The sequence below is a fragment of the Nakaseomyces bracarensis genome (assembly GCF_045282275.1).
Source record: "Nakaseomyces bracarensis strain CBM3 chromosome Unknown Scaff9_0, whole genome shotgun sequence".
NCBI classification, from domain to species: Eukaryota; Fungi; Ascomycota; class Saccharomycetes; order Saccharomycetales; family Saccharomycetaceae; genus Nakaseomyces; species Nakaseomyces bracarensis.
Genome location: NW_027263970.1, coordinates 413,219 through 427,900, shown reverse-complemented (window position 1 = coordinate 427,900; position 14,682 = coordinate 413,219). Strand labels below are relative to the sequence as shown.

The following is a 14,682-nucleotide window of genomic DNA, read 5'->3' as shown; positions in this document are numbered from 1 at the left end:
TGGCTGAGTTCAGAAAACATAACACTTCACAAACTCTCGAGGACGAGGTCATAGAGCATCACAGGGAGTTATTGCGTGACTTTAAACAGAAACAGGAGCAACAGCTTAAAGATATCGAACCTGATGCCCCGATTGCCTTGGAGGAAGAAGAGATCTACGACGATGATGGCAATATCAAGCCCTTAGAGAAGCTAGAGCTAATGCCAGTAGAGGCTCTGTTTCTAACTTTTGCATTGCCAGTACTAGATATATCCACTACCGATTTTTTATCACTGATACGTCCAGATGAGGTGAGGAAGTTTGTCAGACATTATGTGGTATATCATCATTATAGATCACTAAGGTGGTGTGTTAGATCAGGAATAAAATTCGGATGTGATTACTTACTATATAAACGTGGACCACCGTTCCAACATGCAGTTTTTTCTATTATGGCAATGGACAGCAAAGAGAGTCATGATTACACATGGTATTCAAGCATTGCCCGTGTAGTTAATGGCGCCAAGAAGACGCTTATCTTGTGTTATGTCGACGACCATGGCCTAACGGACGAGGAACTACTCAAGTTGTGGAGCAAGGGACATCTAGTAGATTTATTCTCTCGTCATACTGTATCAGAGTACGTATACAAGAGATGGGTCCCTGGTAAAAACCGAGACTAAAAATAATATGCATTCATTTTTTAATTTTATTATAGCCTAATTAATTAATATATATATCCCGATACATATATTTAAAGTAATACTAATACTATTTAACAATTTTTTAAACTTTGAAGTTCTCTAAAACCCAACCACAATCTCTCATACCTTGGATCTTAGCGGCAGGACCTCTGTTAGGATCGTCATATATTTCATTGAGGGACTTATCGTGTGTGGCGGGCTTAGAGATACAGATATATGGACGTTGTTCGCTAGGCAGCATACACTTCAACTGGGATTTTCCAAATGGACAGGGACAATCCTTCAAGGAGTCAACACACGTCAGCGTGTCTGTACACAGGTACCTGTCGCAATCGTTATTCAGCACCTGGTCCTCCCATGAGGACGGCTCAGGCCTCTGCTGCTGCTGGAAGAAGAAACCCTGAGCATATCCCACAATCATCAACACATATAAAAGTCTCATTTCTGAAGTAATTCAGGTAGCTTGTGCTTAAAGTTATGGATTTAGGACACTTGTATTGCCTTACTTACATAGTAAATCCAATATTTCAAAAATTTTCAAAATTTTTCAGTGAAATTCGCCAATTTGAGTGCAAATCGCCAAATTCAGTGTGAAATTGAAAATATCCAAATAAGTTAAGCATATTGACCATAACACAAGCCTGAGTCTTTCTAGAGCTTCTCTAACCCTACAACAGCATTATAACCACTCGAGTTCATCCCTTTTATTATATCCATTTGCCATTAGGGTTTGAAATACTGTGATGTACTATCCGATCGATAAGTACCGTGAGGCCTACAACAGCATAGTACGCGACTCCTCGAGCCATTCGTCTTGTAGGTTGGTGTTATTCGTGTCCTGTTTGAATGTGGATGCGTTGTGTGCTGCTAAGGTTCTGTCATTACTGTTTAAGAAACAACTGATACAGAGCCAGATCGTTCCGGTGTTTGGGTACTCGGAACTGAAGGGACATTACCAGCAGATCGATGAGAATGTGAACAGTGTGATATTTATTGGATTTGGTGGGCTTGTGGACTTGGAGACGTTTTTGGAGATAGATCCTGAGGAGTATATAACCGAGCACACGAAGCAGCGCAGTAATACTACTGTACGTGAGTCTAAGAGATATATATACGTTTGGGACGCACAGAGGCCGTGGAACTTGGACAACCTATTCGGCTCCGAGATAGTATATTGCTTTGACGATGGTACTGTCGATGAGCAGCTAAGTGAGATCAAGGAAGCTTACTACAAACTTATAGAACTAGAGAAAGAACGCGAAGAGGACAGTGAGGACGACGGCGAGTCTGGCTCGGAATCAGAAGATGAACCAGAGGAAGAAGTTGAGACAGAAGAGGATGAGGAAGAAGATGATCCTTACTCGAAGAAAAGAAGTCGTGAGGATAACAATAAGGATCCTAGAAAACAGCGAATAAAACAAAGAAGAAGCATGCTCCATAAATATGAAACTATCATCGATGATTATTACGCGCAAGGTACGACAGTAGTGAACTCTCTATCAACCCAAGTGTATTCTCTGTTGTCAGCCATCGGTGAAACAAACTTACAGAACTTATGGTTGACGATTCTTGGCACGACAGCATTGGATACTGCTTATACCCAGGTTTACAATAGACTATATCCTTTATTACAAGATGAAGTTAAAAGACTCTCCCCAAAGAATAGTGGCTTTAAAACTCCAGACACATTATCATTAGAAATACAACCTGATTACTACCTATTTCTTCTGAGGCATTCATCTCTGTATGACAGTTTCTATTATTCTAACTTCGTGAACGCCAAATTATCCCTATGGAACGAGAACGGCAGGAAAAGACTACATAAGATGTTTGCTAGAATGGGTATTCCATTGACAACTGCTCAGGAATCTTGGTTATATATGGATCATACTATTAAGAGAGAACTCGGTGTAATTTTTGATAAGAATCTCGATCGATACGGTCTACAAGATATTGTTAAGGACGGATTTGTGCGTTCATTTGGATATCGTGGATCTATCAGTGCAAGTGAATATCTAGAAGCATTGAATGCATTATTAGAAGTTGGAGAGGCTGTTTACGATGAAGGATCAGCTTCTAAGGACGATAATGACGACGAGACTCTGAGTGATGAGCAAAAGAAAAGTTTACGACTAAGAAAAAGGTGGTTATCCAACTTCTGGTTAAGCTGGGACGCCCTAGACGACAAGAAATTAGATATTCTGAGACTTGGTATCCAACACGCTCAAATTCTACAACGTGCCATATTTAACACTGGTGTCGCCATCCTGGAAAAACGTTCAATAAAGCATCTACGAATTTATAGACTATGCGTCCTAAGAGATGGTCCTGACTTGGAATTATATAGAAACCCGTTGACTTTACTTAGGTTGGGTAACTGGCTTCTCGAATGTTGCGCTGAATCAGAGGATAAACAGTTGCTGCCCATGGTCCTTGCGTGTCTTGACGAATCTACAGACACTTACGTGGTTGCTGGTCTAAGTCCACGTTACCCAAGAGGTCTGGACATGCTGCATAGCAGGAAACCAATCTTAAACAATTTTAGCATGGCATTTCAACAAATCACTGCGCAAACAGGTGCTAAAGTGAAAATAGACAACTTTGAAAGTTCAATTATAGAAATCAAGAAGGCAGACCTCTCACCTTTCCTAGAGAAACTGACTTTGAGTGGGCTAATTTAGCATTAATCAGATGACAAAGTGAATAGGGGTTGTAATCATTACATACAAATAATTTATAGCATTTTCTTAACTGTTTATAATAAAAAAGGCATTTAACGTAAAGAAACCTAGCACAATGAGCAATATATACTACAAATTTTGCTTATTATAAATAGTCTTATTATATCACAATTAACTAAAATCACGTGCGAAGCAAGCTGGCTGGTAGCACAAAATGGGATCATCATCTAATGTTCATAAAATATCTTTAACAGTTGGTTTATGGCTTTTCAGCTCAGTTGTTAACGGGCTACAAGAACACCAAGATAGCAATAATACAAGAGATAAATGTCACGACCTATGAACACCTCTAAATCTGGCCACCGGTCGGTATTCCAGTTACCATCATTACCTCCATGGCACACTCCGAAGTTTAAGAATAGCGGTCATAATAACACTACCCCATTGAAAAGGCCTACCAGGACGATACGGTCTCCTGGTGTACGTATAGCATCTGAAAATATTATCCACATACCTAAGAGAAGCGAAGGTAGGGTGAAGAAGCCAACTGTTATCCCGTTGTCGGAGTACGACTATACTCCTTTCTTCAATAAGCTATCAGTACGCGACAGTCAAATTAAAAGTTTAATTGAGTGTGAGAAAGCAGCACATTGCTTGGTTTTCCATAGGGATGGTCATAAGTCAAGTCTAGATCAGAGTGATTACAGACCTGATGTGGATATATTTTGTGGCGAGGAGACCCATTCTGACAGTCTTTTACAAGACCTACCTTCAATCGATTACAATCTAGAAGATAAACCACGAAATAATCTGTCTCTATTACAAACTCTTCCCGGTTTCAGCCGAAGAGATCTTCATACCGACTATAAAAGGGAAAATAACGATCATAAATCCGAGGGTTTGAAAGTGGACAAGCAATACAGCAAAGAGATTGCATCACTAACTAAATTCTGGAATAAAGATTCACTAGTCTATTCATTACGTCCTGAGGAAATTCATTCCCTTTACGAAATATTACAATCAGAAAACGCATTCAACGACCAGGAAATGACAGATCGACATAATGATGAACCAAGGCAGGCTGGCCACACCTTGAGTAACGATTTTACTAATCATGCACAGGAAATTAGAAATTTTATGAAATCTATAGAACTCTAATCAAAACACAATAGCATCAGTAATATACAAATTACATTCAAATTTTTATATGTAGAAAATATTTCTTTATTTAATGCACAAACATAATATTCATCAATTAACATTAAAATATAACAAACAGACATGAACATTCATGATTTGGGAGGAGTTTTCAATTAAGATTCTTCATAATATCCACTCTCATAGTATTAGCACCTAGACTTTATCTTTCAAATTTTTACTTACACTTATTACTTTTTACATTGGTACACGTGAGTTAGTGATTTGGTCCTTTAGCTTCTCATCCCATTCAAGCTTCTTCTTATTCAAATAAGCAAGTACATCGGAACTACCGGTCTTTTCAATTTCTGTCGTTTCAATATATTCCATGCCATCTCTTGAAGAAGCAGAACCATATTTCAGCTCCTGATGTTCAAAATGAGGGTTAATCAAAGTAGCAACATATACTGGGGCGTTAGCCGCTTTATACCCATCGATATTATGCCATTTCGATCCTAAGAGCCTAGCAAAGTAGAATAGGAACAACATACCAAATGTAGTGAAAAAGTTCAAATATTTGGCAAACGAATAACTTGTGAATATACCAGGTTGTACGACATATTGCTTGATACCTTTTGTCTTCATTTCTTTGTATGTGGCCAAATGCATCAAATCAACAAGTCTCTTAGAACCTTCATAGGTAACATCAGACTTGATCATTTCAATGTCATCCAGTGATAAGTGCTTCGAGTCTCCCATAATGCTGGAAATCCACACCACGGTAGCTTTACCCTTTGACAACTGAGGTAGAATTTTTTGGATCAAATAATATGGACCAAAAACGTTGGCCTGGAAAACTAGGCCAAGTCCATCTTTAGACATCACACCAACTCTCTGGATTCTATAAGTGGGGTTGGTAACAGCCTCCAATGGCTGCTGCAAAACTTGCTTAACAGCACCAAACCAATCGATACCGTCGTAGACACCCTGTGCAGCATTAACGAAGAAGTAGTGTATGGCCTCATACTTGTTGTTCAAATCGTAATATGCATTCAAGACACTAACCATGTTAGTGAAATCAACTAACAAGTAGTCGAAATCCACACTACATGGATCTTCAAGCGTAGAAACAAACTTCTTTATATCATCAACCACAGCACGGACCCTTGGAAGCGTTCTAGAAGTCACAACTATAGTTAACCTAGTCTCAGGACTCTGTCTCTGTATTAGCCTGAAGGCAATATTCATACCAAGATTACTGTTAGTACCAGTAATCACAGCAACTTTCTTCTCAGCAACCATTGTATAGTAAATTCGTTCTCGGAATGCGGACCAGTATAGCAAGTTACGTCTCAATGGGCTATTAAAAGGGTACCGAAAATATCTCGTTATCTGCTGTTGTGACTATCTTAAAATGCAGGACCCAAACGTTACTAGTCACAGGGTTATGTAATACAAACGTTTGTGCTAAGTAGACGACCTCATCGAGGCTTCGTTAACAAATTGAAGCTCGACAAGGCGAAACGACACCCAGCTCGTATAATTAAATCACGTGAACAGCTATATTATATTAATTAATTTTATAAATATTTGTATAAAATACTATCAGTTTTTATTTTGTTTTCATATAACTATAATGAGGTTTTCAGTTGTTAATGACTGCGTCATGGACTGCTTTGAAAGGAGCTTTACAGTTGTTCCAGGTTTCGAACTGGGCGACACCTTGGTGCACGAGCATCTGGGCACCTGGAACCACTCTCCATTGGTACTTATCCTTGGCCAGCTTCATCACGGGAGTAATAGTTGGTTTGTAGGCTGCTTCGATTAAGGTAGAGACAAAATGGGAGCGGGAACACTTCATCAACAGCCTTTCCAGTAGACTTTCCAACGTAGGATCCAATGGTTTGTCAGCTGGAACGCAACTGACAGCTAGTCCGATGGTATCCTTTAGGGACTCAGCCTCTTCAGTGGAGGTAATTGGCACGATATTGAAATGAGATGGAAAGAACTTTAAGAATTCTTGTAGTTTTTCCTGGGTTCTGTTGATGATAAAGATTTTTTCGCAACCAAACTTGTGTAGAGCATAAATAGCTGCTCTAGAGGTACCACCAGCACCAATCACTAGACCAGATAGGCCAGAAAATCTCTCAGGGACGCCGTTGGTGATCAACGAGTTTCTAATACCCAACCAATCAGTGTTGTCACCTCTGAACTTACCTTCACCTAAAGGAATAACTGTATTTACAGCACCAATTGTCTTAGCAGCATCAGTTAATTCATCCATATACTTAATAATATCCAGTTTCAATGGAATGGTAACGGCTAGACCACCAAGGTTCTTATCACCATCCAATAATTTCTCCTTGACTAGCTCAATAGAATCTGTCTCAAACTTATCGAAATGATGAGGTAATCCCAAAACTTTATAACCTGTGTTATGTAAGATAGGAGATCTGGAATGGCCGATAGGAGTACCAATAACGTAAAAATTCTTTTTCTGAATACCACCCATTGATGTGTAAATTTCATTGATTTCAGCTACGGTCAATTGACCAGGTGCCGCAACCTCAGGTAAATATTTAGAAGTCACAGGTGTCAAGATAGTGTTTAGAACACGGGAAACACGTCCAATAGCGCCCATATTGATAGCAATTAGTGGTTTGGTAGTGTGTTCTGACCTGAACTTCTCTAGATCCAGATTATCCTGGAAGGTATTTGCTGTGCCAACAAACTTAATTACATCAACGTCCATAGCTAGAGCTTGGTTATATCTGTTTTCCCACTCCGCATCACTCCATGGGTAAGATCCACTGAAGTCATGGTGAGAACCAATAATCTTTGTGTGTCCCTTAGTGTTTAGAACCTTATATTGAATTGTAGTGGGTAGAGTCAATTCTAAATCAATAAAATCAACTCCAACCTTCAAGGCAATTTGCAGCAATTTCGACAAGGATTCATGATCATCATCTGGGAACTTACCGCCTTGCTTCTTAGTTCTGACAGTAAAGATAATTGGCAAACCATCTGTAGCTGCTCTTAACATCGAGATTTGTTTACTTACGAAATCTTCTTCAAGGTTTGATAAATGATCAACACGTACTTCGACAGCATCACAACCATAAGTTATCGATTTCAATGAATCAGTGTATTCGGTCAGATCATCAAAAGTCAAACACACAAATGCTGACCTTTTAGTAGGAATTACAGCATTTTCGGCACCAGTTATGTTTCTTACGAATTTTATGAAAGCTCTTCTTAAATTTTGGAATTCAGTTTCTGAGTTACAATGTGGGGCAAAGAATGAATAGTTTGAGCAATCCTTGTACCAGGTCTCTCTTCTATTCCAAACTTCTCTGATTTCCTCCACGTAAGCTGGTCTAGTTGGATCACGTTGTAAGAACATTATAGTTTCTTCAATATCTCTGTGTAAATGTAGAACATAACCACCGTTTCTAGAAAAAGATTTTAGTACACGTCTTGATTCCGGACTTTCTACTAACCCACCGCCAGATGAGAAAACAAATCCAGAGTCCCCGTAGTTCTCGATAACTTCTTTAAAGATTCTAGTTTCCTCTTCACGGAATTTATCCCAACCGTGTTCACTGACGTAGTCCTTTATCATTCCCTTACCGTACTTTTCTTCAAATAAGTTATCCAAATCGACTAGCTTGTAACCAAGGGCTCCAGCACACCATTTACTAATGGTTGTCTTACCTGCTGCTCTCATACCAATAATTACAATACTCTTATTATTACCTTTCTTCTTACTATGCGCAATAGGTTCGGCACCATCTAACCTAGCTCCAAGGTTTGTATGCAAAACATCCCACCAACCAGGCCAAGTCTTACCGGTACAGTGCCTTTCCAGAATACGAACAGGTGTGACATGTGTATTGTTAGCTGTCTGGGAGTTAACCATACCAGCAAGTAAAGAGAAACTCATTGCAACACGATGATCATCGTATGTACATACTCCAACTGGGCCGCTAGAATCGCTAGGTACCTTCAGGTCAGAAATGGAGTTCAAACCATGCACTTGAATACCATCTGGTAGCTCATTAGTCTTAACACCAAACTTAGCTAACTGTGTACCCATTGCTTCAATTCTATTACACTCCTTCACACGTTGGTTGGCAATACCTTCAATAGTAGTGGTGTTTTTAGAGTTTTGGTCATCATCATGAGCTACTGCAGCAACAACACATGCAGTTAAGAAAGCATCAGTCATTGGTTCCATATCAACATGCTTCAGAGGTTTCAAATGTCCTGTGCGTGGTCCTGTAACAGTAGTAGAGGTTGCAGTTTGTTTAACTACACATCCCATTGGTTGCAGAACATCGGTTGCAAATTTGGCGTCACCTTGCAAAGATTCATAACCAATGTTTGGAATAGTGACAGTGGTACCAGTTAGTGCGGCAAAAGCCAAAGGATAAGTAGCACTAGATGCATCACTTTCAATAACATACTCAGAAGGATTGACATATTGCCCCTTTGGTATGTGGTAAGTGTAAGGCTCAGTAGTGGAAGCTTCAACCTTAATACCAAACTTTTCCATCATTTTAATAGTCATTTCGACGTACAGTTTAGAAATCGGCTTACCTCCAACTAGAGATAGAGTCACAGGATTCTCAGCATATGGAGCACACATCAAAATAGATGAAACGTATTGAGAAGAAACTGTAGCTGCTAGTTCAATTCTACCACCCTGGAAAATCGAGTTAGTGTAGACCTTTATTGGAAGACAACCCTCCGACTTCATATAGTCAATCTTAGTACCATTTGCACGAAGAGAATCAACTAAAGGACCAATAGGTCTTTGTTGCATTCTAGCATTACCAGTCAATACAACATGGTCTTTAGTGGAAGATGACTGAACTAAAGCTGCCACAGTGGTCAAGAATCTAGAAGCTGTACCAGCATTACCTAGATACAACTCTTCCTCAGAGGCAACTAATGTCGAGCCACCTTGGCCCTCAACGACAACAGTCTCACCATTGTCCTCCCAAGAGATATTAGCACCTTTCAGCTGTTGAACAGCAGTTAACATATGCTTTGTATCATCAGAATGCAGCAGGTTCTTTATTTTACAGGTACCCTTACCCAAGGCCGCTAAGACCAAGGCTCTATTAGAGATCGATTTAGAGCCCGGTGGTACAATTGTCTTGTGTTGTTCCTTAGGAATGTTATCGAAAGGATAGACAAGGGTCTCATCGGTCAATACAAATCTCAAATCTTCATCAGAGACAACGTGAGCTGACTTACCGTAGCATTTACCAATAGTCTCAAGGATAACGACCTTCTTCTTTGAACCGTCATTTTTCTTATCAATGCTCATCTTCTTCAACAAAGTATCCAATGGTGTCTTCTTGTTCAAAGTCAGCTCTCTGAACCATTTCTCTTCTGGAGATACTGGAAGACCATAGGCTACAAGAATCTTAGAGAGTCTAGCCACCTGTGTAGGAGACAGTATACCCAGGTAACGAGACAACTCCGCTTCCTTGATCATACCGATGGAGACACATTCACCGTGCAAAGCTTGCGGAGTGAGGATAGCCTCGTAAGCATGACCAATTGAGTGACCAAAATTTAGCAAGTTTCTCAAACTGGACTCACGTTCATCTGAGGAGACCACTTCTGCCTTCACCTTGATCGACTCAAGCACCAGCTTAAAAACGTGCTCGAGAATAGACTCAATATTCGAGTCTGAGAGCATGTACCCGTCGGTTTCCGTGATTGTGGCGTTATTTACCACGTCCAAGAAATACTCGGCATTCTCCTCTAGTCTCAAGAACTCATCAGCGTTCCAGATACAAGCAGTCTTGATGACCTCGGCCATACCGTTGATGAACTCCCTTCTTGGCAAACTCTGCAGCCACTTAATATCGACCAGCACGAACTGTGGTTGCCAGAACGCACCAATGAAGTTCTTCCCCAAGGGAGTGTCAACGGCGGTCTTACCACCAATCGACGAGTCTACCATGGCCAGCAGCGATGTGGGCACCTGCACCACACGCACACCACGCATAAACGTAGCAGCAACGTAGCCGATCATGTCCCCAATGATACCACCACCGACAGCCACTATCACAGTGTCTCGCGTACACCCTTCACTCAACAAGAAGTCCTCAATCTGCTCCTTAGTGGCCCTAGTCTTGTTCGCCTCACCAGGCTTCACAACATACTGCAAAATCCTAGAACCCTCAGGTAACTTAGCCTGGAACGACCCGAGAAGCTCCCGGTAGTATGGCACCTTCCCAACATTCGAATCATTGATAATCACATAGGTAGAAGACCGACACTCATCGTATACTGTCTCGACAATGTGCTCATGCACATTGTACCCAACATGGATAGTCTCCTTGCCCAAAATCGGCACTTTAACAAGAGGAATCATCCAATTACAAGTACTCTTACTATCAATTGCTAAATACCTTCAACTTTACCTCCCTCTCCAACATCTCATGCATGCAAATTACCCATTCAGCATCTGCATGCCTCTCTTTATATAGGAATGCCTTGCTTGAGGGCCCAAAAGACGTTTCGCCCACTTTGAAGAAAAATCACGTGTTCATGACTCATCCAAATCAAGTTATCATCCATATGATTATTGTTATGTAGTAAGTATATATGAAGTCTATTGTTAAGTATATAATCGTTTTTCAGGCTCCCCACCAGCCAGCCATGAACCGTCGCCATAGCTGCCAGGCGAGTTTCCTACCGAGGAACTTCCCCAGCAGCGGCAGCACTATCCAGTTCACGACCTGGTTCAACTGCTGCAACGACTGCTCCCACTGTTCCTGAGCCTCCATCAGCATCTTATACTCGTCACTGTCGTCGTCGTCGTCATTATCGTCGTCATGGCCATTGTCATGGCCATTGTCATGATCGATGTCATTATCATGGCTATCGATGTCGTTAACGTTAACGTTGTCGTGGTGCTCGAGTGGAAAGACAGGTACGTCCTCGACATGCACATCTGCTGACTCCATTTGGGTTTGTGCCTGGGTTTGCCACTCAACCAAAATAATTGTTGGGCATCCCTGGTCCCGAGGGCTTTAAATTTTTCTTATATATAGACGGGAACTGGCTCTACACTCAGACCCAACCCCCATCGACTCTAAGGCCAAGCTCATAACTGTAAACTCTGTGCATGTGGTCATTTATGAGTAAAGAGGAAGGGTTGCGGGACTTGCAGTTCAAGGTGATGGAGGATGCTGGTGTGCGTGGCGAGCAGCGGGTTCTTGGGTGTGGTGTGAACCAGTGGTACTTCCACAACCGTGGGGGCAAGGTGGTGACGCCGACGTTGCTGGTGCATGGGTACGGTGCGTCTTCTATGGCGTACCATCGGTGTTTTGAGCCGCTGTCGCGGGGGATCCGGGATTTGTATGCTATAGACCTTCCTGCGAACGGGCTCAGCGAGGCACCCGATATGGTGATCAAGGACAAGAAGGAAGGTGTCAAGCTCGTGTTGAACTCTTCGAAGATCAAGCATCTCGAGGAGAACAAGTTTCAGGTGACTGCGTCGCGGGGCCGGTCTATTACAACGGCCTGCAAGCACATTGGTAACGACAATCCAGCGGCGACGCCGGATGATGCGGTTGTGGAGGATGAGCTGCGGCACAAGACGCAGCTCGAGAAGCGGATGTTCTTGCAGCAGTACGAGAACTACTACGTGGACAAGATCGAGCAGTGGCGGCGGGAGAACCAGGTAGAGCGGTTTAACCTCGTGGGCCACTCCTTTGGCGGGTACCTGTCGTACAAGTACGCCTTGAAGTACCCGCAGTGTGTGGAACGGCTGTCGCTGCTCTCGCCGCTCGGTATGGAGCGTAACATCCACTCGATTAACAACACATTCAAGGAGAACGTCGTCTATGAGCTCGAGGAGTCAGACCCCTCGAGTTTCCTATACTGGCGGAAGTTCGAAGTGCCCAGGATCCTGTTCGAAAACCAGTTCAGCGTGCTGAGGTGGATGGGGCCCATTGGATCGAGGCTCTGTATGGGCTTCATCAACTCCAGTTACGCAAAGGTGCCCAGCCAGGCCTACAGAGACTACCTTTTCGAGTCTTTCCTAGGAAAGAAACCCTTCGCCAAGCAGAACATACACGCGTTGAAACACTTGTTCACACAGGGCCTCCTGGCCCGTGACCCAATCATGGACACCATAGACCAACTCAAGGTGCCCAAGGTATCACTGTTCTACGGCGACCACGACTGGATGAACAGCCACGCAGGATACCTGATGGTAGAGAGACTGAAGGACATGCGGATAAACTCGCCAAATACAACAGAGTCATACATCGAGGTGCCTGAGGCAGGACACAACTTGTTCCTCGATAACCCAGCCTTCTTCAGCAAGAAACTCCTAGAGTTCTTGTCCATTTAGTATTTTTTATGAAATTGATTTACGAATTCCGATACATATTATAAAACAGGCATAGCCTTAAGTACTATTAGATACCCTTAATAAACTATAGATAAATATGCTTAAATCTTCAATATGCTTAAATAATATCGAATATATGTTTAAACTAATATAATATCGAATATATGTCTAAACTAATAAAATATCGATTTTACGTATAAGAGCCTATTATTTATATTGCGATGCTCATCGCAAGTGAAAAAAAAAAAGTTACAAGATGGGCTATAATAGTGGATCTAGGCACTGAATACACTCTTAAGGAAGGGTTATAGTAGAACTCGATATTGTTTGTTGGTAATTCTGTGTTCAATAAAGAAAGAAATGGGCCAGAACCTGGCTTGTGAGGGCTGCAGACAGCGGAGACGGAAATGTGACAAAGAGGTGCCATGTAGGAACTGTGTGGAGAAGGGGATTGAGTGTGTCAGGGTTAATAAGGATCTGAGGAGGAGTCGAGGCACGGCGAACTACTTGAAGACGCTAGAGGTGCGTGTTGCTGAGCTGGAGAACACGATTCAGTTACTTCGGAGAGGTGTTGATGGCAGGGCTGATCAGGAATCACTGATCGTGGAGGATGAACCTCCACGGGGGATCAAGGACAAGATAGCTGCAAAAGTTGACACCAATATTGGTATATATCCTTCTAACTCGCTTTCATTCCAGAGGCCCAAACCGAACGTGTTAGAGTCGAACTCTCAGCGAGACTTAGTACAACTGAGCGGTGATCAAACGATCCTGGAGGGACTCTCGTTATTCTTCAAGTGGCTATACCCAGGCCATTTCATGTTTATCCACAGGGAGACGTTTCTAAATGCGTTTTTTGGTGATTTCAACACCAAGAGCTATTATTGTTCTAAAGAGCTTGTATTTGCAATATTTGCCCTAGGTGCTCAGATAGCTCCAAAGGGAACATTGTTATCTACAAAATCGCGTTCATACTATGAGAAGTCCAAAAATATGGTACTTCTAAAGATATTTCAGCTGGATGGTAATAAAAATGACGAAGCCACTTCTTCTTCAAAGCTTGCGATAATCCAAACATTGCTCTGTTTAGCATTCTTCGATATCGGTTGCGGTGATAACCCTATGGCCTGGTACCTATCTGGGTTAGCTTTTAGAATATCACATGAAATAGGTCTGCATCTTAACCCCGAAGCTTGGAGTCATGTCTACGAGGACGAGCTTTCAGGACTAGATGTCGAAGTTCGTAGTAGAGTTTATTGGGGGTGCTACATCGCTGACCATTTGATTGCTTTACTGTTTGGGAGAACCACTATCTTAAAATTATCAAATTCTACTGTACCGGAAACTGATGAACTACCTGAGATTGAATCAGGAATAGAAGATTTCATCTTCGATCCAAAATGCACTCTTTCAATGGCTAAACCACTGAAGAATCTAATTGTTGTTTGTAGAATTACTGAGGTTTTTGCTCCTAAGATCTTTGGTCAAAGTGGATTCCCAATGCAAAGGAGAGAACACATCTCGAAATTCAATTTGGAGATGTATAACTGGCGGAAAGATTTATCTAAAGAACTCAACTGGACACGTGCGAGTATTACCAAACTAAAAGATTTCAATCCATCGAGAGCATATATCTGGTTCCATTACTACTTGGTTTTAATCTCTTATAATAAACCATTCTTGAAAGAGTTACAATTGAGTAGGGATCTTGTAACAGAACATATCGAGGAATTGTCACTACTAATAAGAAAATGGGAAAAATGTTTTGGCGACTTTCAGTCAGTTAATCTATATATGG

The 14,682-nt window shown here is 41.7% G+C and overlaps 1 protein-coding gene across 1 annotated transcript; it reads right to left on the bottom strand.

Annotated features, from left to right (window-relative positions):
- Positions 1-11,160: 11,160 nt before the first annotated feature.
- On the bottom strand, positions 11,161-11,490 carry MIM2 (Mim2p; the record flags this gene model as incomplete). Its single annotated transcript, XM_071052593.1, has 1 exon — positions 11,161-11,490. The coding sequence occupies one exon, from the start codon at positions 11,488-11,490 to the stop codon at positions 11,161-11,163; it is 330 nt and encodes a 109-aa protein (XP_070906440.1).
- Between the last annotated feature and the right edge of the window lie 3,192 nt (positions 11,491-14,682).